Genomic DNA, 20,393 nt, shown 5'->3' with positions numbered 1-20,393 from the left:
GTAATAAAGTTTAAAAATGTGAATATGGAACGTAAAATTAATATTACTCTTAGGTTTTTATTTTTAAATGTATACTTCCCTTTTGTAGGTAATATATTTTCGACAGGGCCATGAAGCTTATATTGAGGCTGTCAGAAGAAATAACATATATGAACTGAACCCTAACAAGGAGCCATGGAGAAAAATGGATCTTAGGGTAAGATGATGGTATTATTAAATCATTAAACAGTTAGCACATACATGTATAGTTAAATTATTTATAAATCCATTAAAAATAACCTACTGGAGGCATACTTCATTACTACCTTTCTGTTAATTTCCAACTTAAAAACATTTCTGCTGTTACCTGCTAAGCATTAAGGTCTAATCAGAAGACATGCTTGTCACTGGGCACTCTGTACATTATTAGAAGGCAGCTTGGCTGTATATATCATTAATCTTAAAATGATTGTACCCAGGACAGATTTTCAAAAGAAGTGCAAGTTTTCAAAGAAACCAATACAAGTTGGAGAAAAAGGTTTAACCTCACATGTAATAAAATACAGAAAAAACTTTAGCTTCTCTGTACTTAACCAATTTTATGTATATACATATTTTTAACACTTAAAGAAAGAAAATACCATGTTTTAACAAGTAGCAAAGGTTTAGGTTTGTTAATAGTTGTTCAGCTTGGTGATAAGGGTGCATGAAACAGGTGCAGGCTCCCTACAGGTATCTTGCAGTTGGGAATTGAAACTGGAAAATATTTAGACCTTTTAAATCAGCAGTTCTACTTTTGGTAATTTAGGAAACAACCAGAAGTGCATACAAATTTAAATTCTATATCACTGTTTATAAAAACAAAAAATTAGGAAAAAATCCAAATATCCCACTGTACTGAACGAAGCAAACCATGATATATTCACACATTTGGCTACTATGTAGAGCCCACCACTAAAAGTAACCGAGGCTTTTAAAATGTTTGTAGAATGAATGTTAACGTATTCACAGTGTGTTACTAAGAGGAAAAATGGGATGTGAAATTCTGGTTTTGGTTATGATAAAAATTTAAAGACATACATGGTCAACCAAAATAAATACATTAAAATGTTAGTGGTGATTACATGTAGAGTAGTATTACAGGTGATTTTTAATCTTTATACTTCATATTTTTGATACTTTCATTAACTGTTAGAAGATGAAAAAACTCAATGGCTCTACTTCTTTGAATTTGGCTTTAGATACATTCAAGTTTGTGTCTCTTTCACTTATTACTGTGTACCTGAGGACAGCTGATCCTCATTTTTCTTGTTTTCTGTATTTACGAATTTGCCTTTCTCACTGTTTGCTATTTGTAACACCAAAATCACTACTCAAGGTGCTTTCTAGTCATTTGCAGACATGCACAGTGTGGCAAAAGATTTGAGTTGTCTGCCCAGCATGTTCTCAGCTGAGGTTGAACAAGGTGATACTTCCTTCTTTTGAGCTCTCATATTGTACATAAATGTTCTTCTTGCAGTCTATTCAGTACCACATTAAACATTTTTCAGATTTTTGTGTTGGTGACTTGCTGTTTAAGATGGCCCCCTGGTGTAGTGCTAAAGTGCTGTCTTGTGTTACTGTGTACAAGAAGATGATGATGTACCTTACGGAGAAAATCTGTGTGTTAGATAAGCTTCTTTTAGGCATGAGTCATAGTGCTGTTGGTTGTGAGTTCAATGTTAATGACTCAACAATGTAGATTAAATGACGTGTCTCGGGCTTCCCTGGTGGCGCAGTGGTTGAGAGTCTGCCTGCCGATGCAGGGGACACGGGTTCGTGCCCCAGTCCGGGAGGATCCCATATGCCGCGGAGCAGGTGGGCCCGTGAGCCATGGCCGCTGAGCCTGCACGTCCAGAGCCTGTGCTCCGCAACGGGAGAGGCCACCACAGTGAGAGGCCCGCGAACCGCAAAAAAAAAAAAAAAAAATGACGTGTCTTCACATAGAAATTCACATTACACAAGATACTGTCTTAATTAGGTGACTGAAATATTAAGACTGGGGGCCTGTAGCCACCTAGCCTTGTATGCCCTCCAGGAGCAGTGGTTCAGTGTTCACTGGGAACTCACTAATTCATCATTTTGGGTGGCACTATAGAATAGTAAGAATGCTGCAGATAACGAGAGCCAACTGTATTTTTAGCACTTTGTTTGGCACATTATAACAATAATATTTTGTGCAGTGAATAAATGGATGAATCATCTCATATTCTTAGTATTAAGGAAATAGGTATTGGGGGAAGGGTAATTACAGTATAATGAGTAGGAGGCTCTATCATGGTAGGAAGTTTCTCCCATTCCCTGTCTTACCCCTAGTGCCTGGAATAGGTCACGGCACATAGATCTTCAACAAATATTTATTGAAATGTATTAGGTAGAAATTTATTGTCAAGTTTTTGAAGAATAATAAGCCAAACGCTTACATATTTTGATTTGCATAATACAAAGTTACATAAATGAAAATGTTTCTCTAGGAAGAGAAGAAAGCCAGAAGGAAATTCTGATTGTGCACGGTGGTTATGTTTAGACACTGAGCTGATGGGTGATTTGTGTGTTCCTTCTTATACATTTGTTGTGTTTTTTTCTAAAGTTGGTATATTCCTTACGTTAGAAACAGTGTTAAATACCGGTCTTCAAAAAGATGTGAAGATTTAGCAAAAACGATTGTAATTAATGGTAAATTAAACCCCTCTTCTGGTTTGGAATCCTAAATTGTGAGCTGACTTAATTTGGCAATATGTGGAGAATTATAATCTTGAGGAATTGCTTTATTTTAACCATTTATTCTTTTAAAAATATCTGTTAAAGGATCAAGAGTTGGTCAAAATAGTTGGAATACGATATGAGGTTGGGCCCCCTACACTTTGTTGCCTCAAACTAGCATTTATAGATCCTGCGACTGGAAAACTTATGGACAAATCTTTCTCTATTAGGTACGTGTTACTTTTTAAAATATGGAATTATTTAAATTTAGATTTTCCCTCTCGCTGATCAGCATGTCCTTTGCATTCAGCTGCAGGGTAAATAGTAGAGCACTGTGGACAGCCCAAGATGTAAGTTGAAGTTCTGATAGTTGGGACCCACTGGAAGTAAAAATACTGGTATTGCAGCAGCAATTAGGCGGGAGTGTGTTTTATACATTTTTCATGCCACTTAAATGTGTAGAGAATTCTGGCCTGTAGTGGAAATTGCTTCCGCATTTGTTTTTGAGAAAATGTTAGAATGATTTGCTAAACCTGTGCTGTCCAATATGGTAGCTGTTAGCCACGTGTGGCTGCCAAGTACTTGAACTGTCGCTGATTTGAATTGAGTGTGATGTAAGTGTACACATTGGATTTTGAAGGCTTGGTATGAAGGCAAAGAATGTAAAATATCTCATTATTTTGTATTGATTATGTGGTGAAACAATATTTAGGATATATTGGGTTAAATAAAATACACTATTAAGATTAATTTCACTGGTTTCTTTTTACTTTAATAAGGCTAGTCAAAAATTAAAAATTACATATGTGGCTCCCATTGTATTTCTTTTGGACATTGCTGCTCTAGACTATAACCTGCTCTGCAGGAAATTTAACAGTCTTTTATTTTTGTTTAGATATCATGATATGCCAGATGTTATTGACTTTCTTGTATTGCGTCAGTTTTACGATGAAGCAAGACAGAGGAACTGGCAGTCTTGTAAGTCTGTTCTTACTGAATTTTATATACCCTGAGAAATGAATCTCTCATTTTATTGCTCTAAATATTTTGGTTGTGGTGCTGCTTATTATGGTGGATGCAAACATGTAAATTCTGGAAAGAAATATAAGACTGCTAAGTATATTTTGCTTAGGGCTTGGTGTGGTATGTGACATTTTGGAAGGATGATTTCTTACTCCTGGAATATAGGCCAGAGTAGACCTTCTGTTTCCTTTCAGACTTGTCCACACTGCATTACTCCATCTTTAATGTGACACTGGTATAATTAACAAAATTACCTGTAATGTAAAACAATAAGAAATTTGAAAAATAACACAATAATGTTCTGGTATGCCAGAATATCTTACCTTTGATAATCATATCAACCCAGACTTAAATAGGTTGACTTGAGGTAACCATTCCTTTAAAACATAAAAAATTTGTGTAAAACTTACGCTTTATAACCATGCATTGTATGGGTCGACAGAAAAAATAAAATCACCTAAAGGTAGGCACTAACTTTTGAATGTGGCTTTTTGAATGTGGTTTCAATGTGGTTTTCATGGTGACTATTTAAGGCAGGCTGGTAGGCTCACTTGCTTAGACTTGTGTAGGTTATTAATCTCCTCAGGACATAATTGATGACTGTAATTAGGCCAGCAACTGTAATAGTTATTTCACAGGTGTATATGTATTACTTTCCAGTATGTAATACTGTCTGGGGAGCTCATGTATTGAGTTTGACTTTAGTCACCTAGGAGAATGAAAAGTCATTCTCCTTTTATCAATTTTAGTGAAATACTGAGTTCTACCTAGGCTGTGTCAGCTGGTGTACACATTCATAAATGATGTTCAGACCTCATTAATTTTCATAATTCCTGCAGCCTTTTTCTGCAGGCAATAGAAACAGGTAAATAAATTCCCTGAGTTGTCCTTATTTGAAACGAAATCTTATCGGAGAGTGTGGCTGCTCTTAGTAGACTTTTTTTTTAGTACACTATTTTTAATGGTAACGTCCACACAAGTAATCAGGGTTATTTTGGGGACTGGAGATGTAAAGGAAAGTTTTCTTGAAGAGAAGCATTTAGCCACCAAAGACAAAACAGAACAAAATAAAAAACAAACCAGACAGCTGGAATATGTAGAAGTTAATATTGTACAGCCAAGTTCCAAAGAACTTTATAGTTTCCTAGCCAGTCTGGTTTTCAACCCCCATGATGTGTAAATTAGAAGCTCTCATTTTGTTCTACCAACATACCCATTCAAAAAAATTTCTTAACCTCGATTCTCTACAAGTAAATGCTAGAGATTGATTCCTGATTACCCCTTGTAATTTGGTGGGTTTTATTTTATTTTTGAGGTTGTGAAATTATTGTATCATATCTTCTATGCTAATTAATTTGTTTTTGCTCCCCCATAAAAATCTTACCTCTTCTGCTGAAGTTTGAGCAGTTATTATAGGAAGTTGCTTGTGAGAACTTTTTACTGAGCAGATGTTTATCCTGCTTTTGACTAGCCAAAATAGGTTTATTTGAAAAATCTTAATGGAATAGAAATGCCCATTTTTACCATGAGAAAATGAATTTTTTAAGCCTCCTTTTAAGTTAAAGTTTTTAGTCTTATACCAAAGAACTATTTTTATCTCAACTGAAAGTATTCTAATGATAGATAAATAGGGAAGAAAAATATTACCTAACTAATTCTTGGTGTCAAAGACTGGCTCACTTAGTAACCATATATTTTTGTATTAGGTTTCTCAAAATGAAGCCCCTGGATTTGTTATTATTACAGTAATACTTATTGTAACAAATATTATAATTGATATTTGTTAAATTAGGTTATTTACATTATAGAATTGGACAGCAATCCTGGTTTACATCAAAATTTTGGTATATTCCTTCCATTAAAAAGGTTTGTTGTTAAAATTTATTAAGACTTCTTTTTAAAGTTGAAGTGTTTTGGAATATCTGTATTAATGAAATACTGCCAAAAGTTGAATTTTATTAATGGTAGAAGGGTGGTGGGATGAGGGGCTTATGGGTTTCTAATGATTTTGAAGTAAAATATACTTAAAGATCATGTTTATATAAATTTGAAAATATATTAACCTCAAAACATGTAGCTCGTATTGCTATTTTTTTCAGTTTTACGTATTGCTATTTTTTTCAGTTTTACAGAATTTATTGAAAGCATACTTTCTTTAGTCAAGACCATTTGTGGGGAATATTCTCTTTCTTGGGAGTGATATGTAGCTTTAATTTTGATTGATACTATTTCTGTAAAACTTTTCTTGAAGAAGGAATTGTTAATCTACCAAAGAATTATTAATGAAGGATAAGTAACTTTTTTTCATATTGATTTTGTTTTGAAAATGATGGGATGGATGGGAAGGAGGAGATAGGGTTATTACAGCAGTCTGTGTTTCTTTTGTAATATATGTAAAACAAAGATCGAATACAGTTTCTTTCTCTAGAAGTTGTTAACAGTTATAGAATATATTTAGAAATGTATATGTATAATCTAAAATCACTGAAGTCAGTTGAAGTATTCTTTCCAGTTACTTTGGTTTGTATAGGGAGCTCTCCTAAGCTCTGCTTGTCTGCTTTTATATTATGCTGAGATAATGGGGTATGTGGATGTTTAAATCTTTTAAATAATAAATACGTATTTTTAAGGGTACATTTAGACCTGATTTTTATTATGAGATCTTAAGAATTAGAACACCGTTTTATGTGGAGATATTTATATAGCAGCAACTTTAGAAGAATCATGGATTAACTTCTGATCATACGTTTATAACTTGTTTTATTCAGGGAAAGTTACATATTTCATAAGTATATTTAATATGCTTATTAAATATTTATTGATTTGTATACATCGTTGTAAAAGATTTTTGAGTTTTGTTAAATTTTGTTGTTTGTAATAGAAATTATTTTGGAGTGGGCATTTGGATCCATTAAATAATGGAACCTAGTCATAAACCGTTTTCATCAATTATATTATATGGTTTTATACCTTTGGTAAATTGCCGAGTGTAGTACTATGTCTTTTTCACGTATGTTTTATCACTAAAGATTGCGGGTAAGTGGTGAAGAATGGCTAAGTTTAGGATAAGAATATTATTTGATTTGTTTTATCTGTCATAGGTATTTTGTAAGTTAAAAATGTTAATGTTAGCAAATTGATGTCTCAGACTTGGTCGTCTCTCTCATAGGTGACAGGTTTCGTTCTATCATTGACGATGCTTGGTGGTTTGGAACGGTGCTGAGTCAAGAGCCGTATCAGCCACAGTACCCTGATAGTCATTTCCAGTGTTACATTGTTAGGTATGTATGCAGACGAAAACCAGTCATCTACAAACATTTGTTCGCTGCGGCAGGTTGTGGTATGAATGACGTGTTTCAGGTTAAAAAAAACACCGTTGAGTTCGTTGTTAAGTCACGTCAGTCTCACCTTTGCAGCATCTCTCTAGAATGCCTCTGTTACTAGTACCCGCCTTGGTACAGGTTCTGCTTGCTTCCCTGGGACCTTTTTTGTAACCTCCTAATATTTCCTCAACCCAATATTGCGGGATCATTGTTCAGGAGCACATGTTACTTCATTTCCCTTGTTCAAAAAAAGTCTTTGCTGCCTTTCCATTGGCTGTGGAAACAAAGTCCACATTCTGAAGTGTGGCATTCAAGGCCTTCACACTATCTTTCTTCACTTACCCTGGGTACAGGCCACACAGGATTTCTGGTTTTGTCCTTGAATCCACCATACATTTTTATACTTGTTTGTTATAACCTATTCGGAAAAAACCATACTGTTAATATTTAAACTTACTGCGACAGTGAGGTTAATTTTTGCATTTTCTTTTTGTTTACTCTTGTAGTGGGTACCTAGTTATTAGCCACAGGTTTATTTTTTATTTATTTATTTTTTTTGCGATATGCGGGCCTCTCACTGCTGTGGCCTCTCGCGTTGTGGAGCACAGTTTCCGGACGCGCAGGCCCAGCGGCCATGGCTTACAGGCCCAGCCGCTCCGCGGCACGTGGGATCCTCCCGGACCGGGGCTTGAACCCGCGTCCCCTGCATCGGCAGGCGGTCTCTCAACCACTGCGCCACCAGGGAAGCCCCTATTTTTTATTGGAGTATAGTTGCTTTACAATGTTGTGTTAGTTTCTGCTGTACAGCAAAGTGAATCAACTATACATATACATATATCCCCTCTTTTTTGGATTTCCTTCCCATGTAGGTCACCACAGAGCATTGAGTAGAGCTCCTTGTGCTGTACACGGTGTTCTCATTAGTTATCTATTTTATACGTGCTATCAATTGTCTTTATGAAGGGCTAACCAGACTTTTTTTTTTGGTTTTAACAGGTGGGACAATACTGAAATTGAAAAACTTAGCCCATGGGACATGGAACCAATACCTGATAATGGTGTGTAATTTTTAAACAATGAAAATACATTTTCAAGTTTTTATGTTACTAATGCACATAGAGCACATTTGTGGTCTTTGAGAAACATTTTAAAATTTATCATAACTGTGAGCTTTACTAAAACAAGTGAACAGAATTATGTGTATCTGGCTCCTTAATTCTTACCCTGTTTCCAGCTTGTTGCTCGCTGTATCTTAGTCACCAACTGTCATTTCTCATGTAATTGTGCTTTAGTCTCTTCTTGATCTCCTTCACTTAGCCTCCATTTCTCTTTCCTCATTCTTTTACCCTTGTTCTTTCTTCCGAGAAGAGCTCTAACCTGACTTCTGTCTTTTGCATTACCTCAACTTGTCTGAGAAGTAGAGGTCTTTGTTCCAAAGGCCGTATCTTCTCCAGTGCTTGCTGTCCCACTCCTTTGAACTTCTCTTGGACCTGGTATTTACACTTAGTTCATCCCCTCCAACAATTTTAGTTTCCTCCTTCCTATCTCCATTCAAGTTTGGATTTGTGTCTTATACCTTAGAACAGCTTTCATTTCATTTTCTTGAACATTTTGCTACTGAATTACTTCATTCTTGTTAAACTTTTTGAAGGGGTACCCTGTATATCTGTTGGCTCCCATCTCTCCACTATCAAGCTTGCTTTTATATTAGTGTTGATTCAACATAAAAACAGGCAAGAACTTGTGTCCTTCCACTTGCACCATTTTTGACACATGAAATCTTTGCCCTGTGTTTTTTTCTTGTGTCTGCCTTAAGGGTCAAGCCCTTTTTCCTTTGTGTTTTTTTTTTTTTTTGGTACGCAGGCCTCTCACTCTTGTGGCCTCTCCCATTGCGGAGCACAGGCTCCAGACGCGCAGGCTCAGTGGCCATGGCTCACGGGCCCAGCTGCTCCGCGGTACGTGGGATCCTCCCGGACCGGGGCACAAACCTGTGTCCCCTGCATCGGCAGGCGGACTCTCAACCACTGTGCCACCAGGAAACCCCCTTTGTGTTTTATTCTCTGACATATCTCCAACTGTTGCCTTGCTTTACTTTGGAAATAAGGAGTTTTTCCTTTTTTTTCCTCTTTTTGTTTTTTTTTTAACATCTTTATTGGAGTATAATTGCTTTACAATGGTGTGTTAGTTTCTACATATATCCCCATATCTCCTCTCTCTTGCATCTCCCTCCCACCCTCCCTTTGCCACCCCTGTAGGTGATCACAAAGCACTGAGCTGATCTCCCTGTGCTATGCGGCTGCTTCCCACTAAGGAGTGTTTTTCAAAAAAATTTTTTCTAAATAACTACACTTAGCAATATGAAATGACATTTTGCGTTGTATAAAACATATATAGATAAGTGAAAACCAACATTTTTTTGAGGTCTTACTCTGCTGCTAAGAACTTCATATGTATTGATTCATTTAATCTTACTCTGAGGTGATGCTCTATTATTAATTTTACAGATGAAGGAACTCAGGCTCAGAGCGTTTTCAGTAACTTAGCTAAGTCACACACCTCTAAAAAGGATAGGAGTTTGGATTCTAGCCTAAGCCGTCTGGCACCAACCAGTGCTTTTAACTGCTAGTTATAGCTGCCGCTTTGTAAACGATACCAAATCAATAAAAGCACTTGCATAAAGAGATTCTACATGTTAATGAGGCCAATAAGTCTTTAGAAGAGTTGTCAAAAGACATGAACAGGCAGAAAAATAAATTTGGAGGCATATGAAGAAAAGCTCATTTGCATTATCAGTCTCAGAAAGGTATATTAAAATAATAATATTTTAAATAATTTAAAATATTAAAACATCGTTTTACCTATCAGATTGTTAGATTGATACGTTTGTCTTCTTTCTTTTGACATTTTTCTCCTTTTAAAAAAAAACAGTTTTCAAGAAACTATTCTCTGAATATTTACATTGCCTCTTGTTCTTTTTAAAAATGTGCATACTCTTCCATTATCAATTTTTATTGCACTTTTTAAACATTTCATTTTGAAATAATTTCAGACTTAAGAATATTACAAAAAGAGTACGAAGAATTTCTGAACACCCAATTTTCTCAAATGTTAACATCTTAACACAAGTATAGTGCATTTATCAAAATCAGAAAATACCATTGATACAATTCTAATCTTATAGACCTTTTTCAAATTTTGACCATGGTCCTAATGTTCTTTCACACATTGGATTTCATTGCCATGTCTTCTTCGTCTCCTTTAGTCTGGAATCCCTGAATCTTTCTATTATCTTTCATGACCATGACACTTTTGAAGAGCACTGGCCACTTTGTAGAATTTCCCTCAGTTTGCGTTTGTCTGATATATTTCATGATTAAGTCCAGAGTTTGCATATTTGGCAAGAGTGTCAGAGAAGTGACGTTATGTCTTTCTCAGTGCATCATATCAGGAGGCACGTGATAGCAGTTTGTCCTGTTACTGGGAATATTAACTTTAATCATTTAATTTAGGTGGTGTCTGCCAGGTTTTTCTGCTATAAAGTAACTTCTTTTTCCTTTGATTAGTATCTTGTATATGAACTTGGACAACTGAATTTAAATATAGTGTGTATTTAGTTTGGTTTGATTTTTTTTTTCTTTTTTGATGGAATCATAGTTGATCCACCTGAAGAATTAGGAGCCAGTATTTCTGTCACTTCAGATGAGCTAGAGAAATTGCTCTACAAACCCCAAGATGGTGAATGGGGTCAGAAATCGAGAGATGAAGAATGTGAACGAATTATTAGTGGTATAGATCAACTTTTGAATCTTGGTAAGTTTTTTTACGGTGACAAGTTTATGTTCAAGATTTCTTTTCCACAAAAGTATTTTAAAACAGTAGCATAATTGTGGTTGTGTTCTTTACTACAATTTGTATTTATTACTTTTTGGGTAAGCCTGTAGTGCTAATTGTAGCTCTGTGTTATGAATGATTTGTAGAGAAATATCACTTAGAGGTAATGAATTTCTTGATGAAAATTCTTCCTTTTGCCATTACAGATATAGCAGCAGCTTTTGCAGGTCCAGTTGATCTGTGTACATATCCAAAGTACTGTACTGTAGTGGCCTATCCAACTGATCTGTACACAATTCGAATGAGACTTGTTAATCGATTTTACAGGTCAGTAGAAACCTACTTTAAAAAAAATTTGAAAAGATATTTGGCCATTTAACCAGGTAGAGTTAACAGAGGTAATGGTGGCTGATAGTGACAGTGGTGGAGTGGGGGCTGATTGACATTATTTTCTGTTTCATTCTCTTCTTTTGTTATAGTCATTTCTTGGTCCTGTGTAGGACAGTGTGTTAGATGCCTGTGGGTAGGTATGGATAGAACCTGAATAAGGAGAAGTACCACGTTTCATTCCTTAGTCTTTAGTAGTCTGTTTTTCTTGCAAAAGCTGCTCCATTTAAATATAAAATTTAGTTAATAATGACTTTGGCCTTTGAAAGATTAAATCCCCAGAGTCATCAACTTTTTATCTCTGGCTTCTAGAGCTTTGAAAACTATAAAATTTCCCATTCTCAGTGATTTTTTTTTTTTTTTTTAAAGCAGGTGATGGTATTCTGTATGATTCAGCTGCTTTGAGAAATTATCTTTACAAAAAACTGACTTCTTGAGTTCACATTGTTGATGTTAATTTACCTCTGTAGTGCATTCGTTCAGAAACCAGTTTGTGAGTTTATAGTCAGATTGACTTTCTTAGGATTGATGGTATTTAACACATTTTCTTCATTGAGTCTCAATAGCTTCAAATATACCTATAGGCAGTGTGAAAAGGGAGGGTTGCCCTTTTGGTTTTCTGGATGTGATTAAGTGATCTGTTACGACTTTCAGTCCTTAAATGTATTCTTTGCAGTTCAGCTTCCAGTATAATTGCTTATGACTGTGATCAAGTTGACAGTATTAGAAAGTTATTCATTATAGCTTTACACTTATGGTTTAATTAATATATCATGCTGGCTTAACATGCTGGATTTTTTTACTTGGTTTCTGTCTTTTCATTTTTTAAGCCCTAAATTGCCTGTTTTTTACTTTGAAGGAGGCTATCTGCATTAGTTTGGGAAGTCAGATATATAGAACATAATGCCAGAACATTTAATGAACCTGAGAGTGTAATTGCAAGATCAGCTAAGAAGATAACTGACCAGCTTTTGAAATTTATCAAGTAAGTGACCTCATATTATAGATGTTGTGGAAAAGTGCCTTTGCATATTGTGCTCTTAAAACTATCCAGTTCTTAATTTGTGCTCTCTGAATTATACCCTTTTAATGTGTTACATTAAATGATATTTCTTTACATTTCTTCTTTTGTGATTGTAATTTAGGTAAAGGAATGAGAAATTGAATAGTCCAATTTTTTCTATTTTTAAAAATTTTGAAATAATTTTATACTACAGAGAGTTGCCCTATGTATACATATACCCTTCACCTGTTTTCCCCTTAGGTTAACATTTTACACAACTGTGGTGTCTTTATGAAGTGTTAAGAAATTATCCTTGATACAGTACTATTGACTAAAGTGTAGAATTTATCTGGACTTCATCAGCTTTTACATCAATGTTTTTTTCTGTTTCAGGATCCAATCCAGAATTCCCACTGCATTCACTGTTTTGTTTTCTTAGTCTCTTTTAATCTGTTCTCTAGTCTTTCCTTTCTTTTATCACTTCATCATTTTATATGAGTGCTGGACACTTATTTTGTAGTGTGTAATTAATTTGGCTCGTCTGATATTTTCTCATGATTAGATTGAGTTTTAATCTGTTTTGGATTGTATCCTGTTAATATTCCACACTTTTCTTGCATTTGGAAATCGATTTGGACTAGTAGGATGAAAACTGACCTGCAAATTGAGGTCCAGGTTCTAACCTAATCTGTTCTGGTGAACTTTTCTGGGTGACTTTGCACACATTACTCAGCCTCTTTCCTTTAAAATGAATGATTTTGCTATATGACCTTGTATGCCTTTCCCCCAGTTATAAAAATTCTTTGAAAGAATTATATACTGGAGAAGATAATTTATAAACTCTGACATCATTTTCAGTATCTGGCTACAAACTGGGGTATAACTGATTCCAGCTGTTTCACTCTCCTGGGCTGAATCTGTCTGATGTCTGGAGGACTCAAACTTATTGCCTCTCCTCCCAAAGTTTCTTCTTTCTACTTCAGGAAGGTCACATACCCATTTTCATCTCCGTTGTGTCTAGATACCCCTATTTTATGATTCTTTTTTCTGCTGTGTTTACAGTGATGTTAAGATATAATTTATTTTAGTTTTTACTTTTTTGCTTCTATTCTTTTTTATCTCAAATCAACCATTTTCCTGGTACTCACTGTACAAATATTACTAGTGGTGATAACTTTGAAAAACTCATCCGTGTATTCATCCAATTGAGGCTATACATATAGTATTTCTGTACACACTTAAATTGAAAAAAAAAAATTAACTTTCAGTGTTCTAGTATGGTCAGTTGTTTCCACAGAGGACAGAGTAAAAACCTGATATTCTACTGCTTGAAATTAGGTGTGCATAGGAACTGTTTGCATAGTTGGGGAACTGTTTGTATCTTAACCTGTAGTTTGAATATTTGGAGACAGGGACTACATTTGCATACTGTTAAATTAAAAAATTGTCTTTTAGGAGTCAAGACTGTACAAATATCTCAGAACTTTCTAACACTTCTGAAAATGATGAACAAAATGCCGGGGATTTGGTATGAAGTTTGTCAATTTTATAATGATTTTTGTTAATTTCAAATGATAACTTAGAATGAAGAGTGAAGTAGAAAACGTTGGTTACCTAAATCAATTCTTGCTATATTCCAATGAACTATGAAAATAGGGCATTTGATAAAACTACATTTTAAAATTATCTAGATCATCAATGAGGTAATAGCCAATAATTGATATTAAATAAACAAGTTATGTCTAAGTAAATTAACTTAGGTGTGGAATATGTTCTCTTTCCAAATTTGAGATAGAGAAAGGTGTATTATAAGAAGTACCTTGGATATGTTTTTGGTAAAATCAGCATCTGAGGGAATTCCCTGGCAGTCCAGTGGTTAGGCCTCGGTGCTTTCACTGCTGTGGCCTGGGTTCAATCCCTGATTGGAGAACTGGAATTCCACAAGCCATGTGGCACAGCCAAAAAAAAAAAATCAGTATCTGAGAGTTGGATTTAATTGTAATTAAAAATTAATGAACTTTACCATGCTGTAAGTACCCTAAAATCCTTCACTCAAGATGGTGTTGAAGTGTAAGTAAAGGCAGATATCATTGATGTTGTGTAATTTCACTTCATAGAAAATCAGGTTGTTGTATGGAGTTGCAGGAAGGATATTTTTTTAAAAACAGTGTGGTGTCAGTTTCTACACAAACTATTATTGTAGTTCACTGATTTTCATTGGAATAAAAATGGGGATGCTAATATGTGATTTAGGGAATAAGAAAATGTGTAGTGTACAAAATGTAGGAATCTGTGGGAGACTCTTCTGAGTTTTATGGAAGAGGTAAAAACACAAATTTAAAGCTCCTTGGGCATGTCTTCTGTGGACATGCACAAGGCAACTTTTTATAGCTATATTTTGGGTTTAGTGCATGTTTACGTTAGGGAATGTAAATGGTTATTAAGAATAAGAATAAGGGTTGGTTTCTTGGAGGGTGAGTGCCACAAAGACCATCTGATAGTCTGTATTTTGAGATTTTGTTAACAAGTTATAACCCTCGTAAACCTAATGTCTTTGATATGCTAAGATTATTGCATATCTAATGAAAATATTAACACTTGAAATGCTCTGATTTTTATTCCTAGGATGATAGTGATCTTCCTAAAACATCTTCTGGAAGAAGGAGAGTAAGTTAATTTGTGTGATTAACCTTAGTTGTTTATTTACTCTGTGTTTTAAAATCAACATAAGATTTTAGGTGTTGTCTTTGAAAAGTTACATTGATACTGATATTGAATATTTTACAAGAGAAATGGGAGAAATCACTGTAAGGTGGATGGCTAGGTAAGGTTTAGTGGAAGGGTTGGGATTTGGACTGTGTCCTCAGAATGAGATAGAGTAAGAAGAGGACACTTGAAAAGTAAGGGTTATTATGATTCAAGCTAAAAAAGTAGGAAAGTGTGGCGTGTCAGTGGGCTACTGAGAGCATTGGCCTGACTGGCGTAGGGGTTGAATTTTGGAGTGAGCAAAGTGGTTGTGTCTGGCTGTTACGTTGGGAGCAGATTATGGTGATATTGTAAACCAAAGATTTCTTTTAAATTTACAGTAGAGAGTCAATTCCATAGCCAAAACAGATTTTGATTAAAGTTAGATAGATTTGTATTAAAGTTAGGAGTTCATTGCAAGAATCTGAGAGAAAAGGTGGGAAACTTAGTCAAGAATAGTGCTGGCTGGGAATTCCCTTGCGGTCCAGTGGTTAGGACTCCGCACTTTCACTGCTGAGGGCTCGGGTTCAGTCCCTGGTCAGGGAACTAAGATCCCACAAGCGCACAGTGGCGTGGCCATTAAAAAAGAAAAAAAAAGAATAGTGTTGGCTTGCAATAGAGAGGAAGGAAAGAAGATGAGACCTTTTAATGGGAAAATTAACTAGGATTTGGTGACTGAACCTTTTTTAAAAATGAGGATTTGTTGGGAGGATAGGGGAGAACAAAGTGGGAAATAAGCTTTGGATATTGGGTAGTTAAAATTGTGGTGTCATCAGCAGTTCTTGAAGCTCTTATGTAAATGTTAATTAAAAGTAAAGCTTATTAATTGGAAAATGCTTAATAGTGTTATCTTATATTTCATTCAAATGCTGCTTAAATTTAAGCTTTTTATCACATCAATTTTCATAATATGCTGCCTCAAATAACAATGAAAAGTTAAGATTTGAATTATTACCATTTTCATATAATTTCATTTCTAAACAGACTTCTAAGTATTTAGTATCTGTTTAGTATTTGTCATGATTGCTGTAGCAAATTATAAATCTAGTGCCTTAAGCAATAAAAATCCCTTGTAGTTCTGTGGACTAGAAGTTTGGCATGGGTCTCACTGGACTAAAGTCAAGGTGTCAGCATAGCTGTGTTCCTTTCTGGAAACTCTAGGGTAGAATTCATTTCCTTCCATTTTCCAGCTTCTGGAGCCTCATGGTCCCCTTGCATCTTCAAGTCAGCAGCATAGCATCTTCCAGTCTGCCTCTGACTCTTCTGCCTCCCTTGTATGAGGACCCTTGTGATTACACTGGGCCCACCCTGATAATCCAGGACTGTCTCCCCATCTCAAAGTCTATCTACTCTTTTAGTCATATCTGCAGAGTCCCTTTTGCCATAGTCACAGGTTCTTGGGACTAAGATGTACACGTCTTCGGGAGCATTATTCTGCCTACTGCATTATCCAGTGTGATACTTCACGTTCTGTGAGAACATTTTCTAAACTTAGGAGATAAGTGGTGGAATGAAAATGTTTTTAGAGTAACAGATGTGACACTGGGTTTTTTAAAAGAAGTGGATTTTTTCCCCAAGTAGATAGAAAATCATGTAATGACATATGACATAATACAGAAGACAACAGCTCAGTTGCATTCTTACCATTATACTATATCATACCATAGTGTGGCTTTTCCAAGATTGAAAAAACTTTTAATATTATGAATGTATTTTTAGGTTCATGATTGGAAAGCAAGGAGCATCAAAGCAACCAATTATGTTGAAAGCAATTGGAAGAAACAGTGTAAGGAACTAGTGAACTTAATATTTCAATGTGAAGATTCTGAACCATTTAGACAACCTGTTGATTTGGTTGAATATCCAGTAAGTTGTCATTATTTGAATGTTTGGGGCTTTTCTTGTTGGTGTAGAGGAGATTGGGATGGAGGTATTCAAATTAAAAAGTAAGATGTCTAGAATTCCCTGGTGGCCTAGTGGTTAGGATTCTGGGTTTTTCAGTGCCGTGACCCGGCTTCATTCCCTGGTCAGGGAACTGAGATCCTGCAAGCCACGTGGCATGGCCCAAAAAAAAAAGAAAGAAAAAACCCCCAGCAACCAAAAAGTATGATGACTAGGTTTCCTGTTAACTTTGTCTCTGACCACTAATTCAGCTGTGGAAGAGTTGTTTTACACAGTTTACTTGAATCAATAGACACCCTTGTAACTTGGGTTAAGACTTAGGTAACCAGTGTTATGTAATATAATTGGAGGATTAGTAGGCCCAGCCCCAGGAAAACTATGAATTGGTTAAAAGTGTGTCTTTACTTTCTAATAGGGAAATGGAAAATGACCTAAAAAAAAAAAAAAAATTAGAAAGCACAAATTTACTGTAGGAAGCTTAGAAATTATAGAAGGGTATAAAGAAGGAAATAAAAACAATTTCATATCTTGCTGCCAAGTATATAATTTTGTTATATTTCTTGTCCATATGTTTGGATGTCTTCTTTAAAATTATTGATGATTCTTAAGATCCTTGTAACCTTTTTTTCTTCTGTCATTTTGAATATTTTAGAGATGTGATGCACTTACATTTCTAAAAACAGGAATCGAATCTTTGAACTAATTATTGTTTTTAAAACCTAGGATTACCGAGATATTATAGATACTCCAATGGATTTTGGAACAGTAAGGGAAACTTTAGAAGCGGGAAATTATGACAGCCCTTTGGAATTTTGCAAAGACATCCGGTTGATATTTAGCAATGCAAAAGCATATACACCAAATAAAAGATCAAAGGTAATTTTAAAAGTGGTTTATAAAAAAAAAAGAGTATGTGTGATCTGTGTAGATGGTAATTTTCTAGTGTTTGGTGGAGGTGGGAGCATAAAAGATCAGTGAGTAGAGTAAGGCCACTGTTAAGCATAGAGTGCCACTGCCCAGGCATCTGCTTAGGAAACATCATTTCCTTGTGACACTGTTCCGCTTTCCTCAAGTTTTATAAACAAAAGAGGACTGGTGCGAGTGAGGACACCAGTGAAAAATGAACAAATTTGTATTTGATGTATAGAGTGAGAAAAATGTGTTTTCTTACATATGGGAATCTTGAAAAGTGGATTGGGAACTTAGTGATAGAGGCTGGAAGAATATTAAAAGTAAGAAAAGGAAAATCTGAAGTGAGCGTGGACTACTGATGGCATACTAACGTTTTTTATCTGAAGAAGAAACACATCGGCCATCTGATTAGTTAAGAACACAAGTAGAGTGGACATTCCTAAATTTTTGTTCAAATGTTCTGTGTTGGATAACTTTTCAAAACTTGTTGAAACATAATAAATACACAAAAGGGTACACATACTCTCAGTGAATATTCATAAACCTTTGTAGCCAGTGTGCTGGGTAATTAAAAAAAAAAGCAATAATTTGAGAGTAAGACTTTAAAATAAAGCCCTTGCTTGATGTTACAGCACTTTCTCTATCATCAGTGACTATCACTGCTAATTAACCATTTTGTCTTAATTTCACTTCTCCCTCATTACTTATTATCAGACTGCCTGCATTAATTCTTCTCTTAATCTGAGAACCTTTTCATTGCATTCAGTATCCAAATTGCTTATTGGATCAGTTTAACATACAAGTCTAACATTTTTCCAAGCTTGTGTTATTGTCAGTATTCACCATTTGTGAGACTTTCTTTCCGGACAGAAAATAAATTTCATTCACGTCTTTTTCCCTTTTGTTTAAAATATGTTTGAGGATACATCATACAACTCATGCATTTGAAGTGCACAATTTAGTGGGCTTTAGTATATTACCAAATTTTCAAAATTGTGGTTACATATATATATAAAACAAAATTTATCATTTTAACCATTTTTAAGTGTATAGTTCACTGGCATTAATTACATTCACAGTGTTGCTCAGCCATCACTGCTATTTCCAGAACTCTTTCATCATCCCAAACAGCAACTCTGTCACCAGTAAGCAAGTAACTCCACTAGCCCTTGGTAACCTCTAATTTACTTTGTATCCCTCTGAATTTGCCTATTCTAGATATTTCGTACAAATTGAATCACACAATATTTGGCTTTTGTGTCTGGCATATTTCACTTAAAATAGTACCTTAAAGGTTCATCCATGTTGTTGCCTGTATTGGAACTTCATTCCTTTTTTTGGCTGAATAATATTTCATTGTATGGGTATATGACATTTTGCTTATTCATCTTTTTTTTTTTTTTTTTTTTTTTTTTTGTGGTACGCGGGCCTCTCACTGCTGTGGCCCCTCCCGTTGTGGAGCAGAGGCTCCGGACGTGCAGGCTCGGCGGCCATGGTTCACAGGCCCAGCCGCTCCACGGCATGTGGGATCTTCCCGGACCGGGGCACGAACCCACGTCCCCTGCATCGGCAGGCGGACTTTCAACCACTGCGCCACCAGGGAAGCCCGCTTATTCATCTTTTGATGGACACTTGAGTTTCTACTTTTTGGTTATTGTGATTAATGGGAATACAAGTATTTGTAAGAGTTCTTGTCCTCAGTTTTCTTGGTTATATATCTAAGAGTGGAATTTCTGGTTCATAGAATAATTCTATGTTTAGCTTTTTCAGGAACCACCAAAGTATATTCCATAATGGCTGCACCATTTTGTATTCCCACTGGCAATGTACGAGGATTCTAGTTTCTCCACAGACTTGCCAAAATTTGTTATTTTCTGTGTTTTTTAAAAAAATTATAGCCATTGTAGTAACTGTGAAGTGTTATCTCCTTGTAGTTTTGATTTGTATTTATGTTATGACTTACTAAAAATTATATCTAGAATTTATTTAAATCAGATATAGTAAGACATGCAGACATGAATTGTCACGAAGGAAGAAGTTTATACTCACAGATCCCTAGAAACAGAAGTGTGTGATACAAGGTTGATGAGTAGGCAGAGGGGAGGGGAGGGAAGGGAAGAGTATGGCACAGAGCTTAGATTGGGGTTTTCACAGGACGGCAAGGCAGGGCAGAGTAAACAGTCTAGGATTGGCTAGTTTGTAGTAATTGGAGCTTTGATCTGTAGGGGTGGTCTCTAGATGTCTGATTCCTGGCCCTGGGGTGATTTGGGTAGGGGGAATATTGGCTTGGTGTATGAGAGTTTGATAAAGAAGACTTGTTAGGTGTTTGATCTCTGGATTGATTGTTTTCTGTATCAGAGGTACACCTGCAAAAAAAAGCCACTTGCTATCTCTGGGAACTAGCCCTGGGATGGGGTAGTCTCTCCAGGATCGAGGCTCCAAATGCCAGAGCATCAAGGATACAGAAAATAAGAAAATATAGTCAGTACACTAATGATGTTGAGTATCTTTTCAAGTGGTTATTGACCACTTGTATATTTTCTTTG

The 20,393-nt window shown here is 35.5% G+C and overlaps 1 protein-coding gene across 2 annotated transcripts in view; it reads left to right on the top strand.

The window, feature by feature from the left end:
- Window positions 1-20,393, top strand: part of BRWD1 (bromodomain and WD repeat domain containing 1) — a 119,899-nt gene that overhangs the window by 76,323 nt on the left and 23,183 nt on the right. For both annotated transcript variants that reach the window (XM_032631477.1, XM_032631476.1), the window contains exons 25-36: window positions 89-196; window positions 2,827-2,951; window positions 3,617-3,699; window positions 6,914-7,025; window positions 8,064-8,125; window positions 10,722-10,877; window positions 11,105-11,225; window positions 12,145-12,270; window positions 13,744-13,816; window positions 14,914-14,955; window positions 16,753-16,899; window positions 17,659-17,811. In XM_032631477.1, coding sequence (XP_032487368.1) covers window positions 89-196; window positions 2,827-2,951; window positions 3,617-3,699; window positions 6,914-7,025; window positions 8,064-8,125; window positions 10,722-10,877; window positions 11,105-11,225; window positions 12,145-12,270; window positions 13,744-13,816; window positions 14,914-14,955; window positions 16,753-16,899; window positions 17,659-17,811 — 1,308 coding nt within the window. The remainder of the gene's footprint in view (window positions 1-88; window positions 197-2,826; window positions 2,952-3,616; window positions 3,700-6,913; window positions 7,026-8,063; window positions 8,126-10,721; window positions 10,878-11,104; window positions 11,226-12,144; window positions 12,271-13,743; window positions 13,817-14,913; window positions 14,956-16,752; window positions 16,900-17,658; window positions 17,812-20,393) is intronic.

Source organism: Phocoena sinus, chromosome 4 (assembly GCF_008692025.1).
Source record: "Phocoena sinus isolate mPhoSin1 chromosome 4, mPhoSin1.pri, whole genome shotgun sequence".
Taxonomy (NCBI): Eukaryota; Metazoa; Chordata; class Mammalia; order Artiodactyla; family Phocoenidae; genus Phocoena; species Phocoena sinus.
This window is presented reverse-complemented; position numbering and strand designations above follow the sequence as displayed.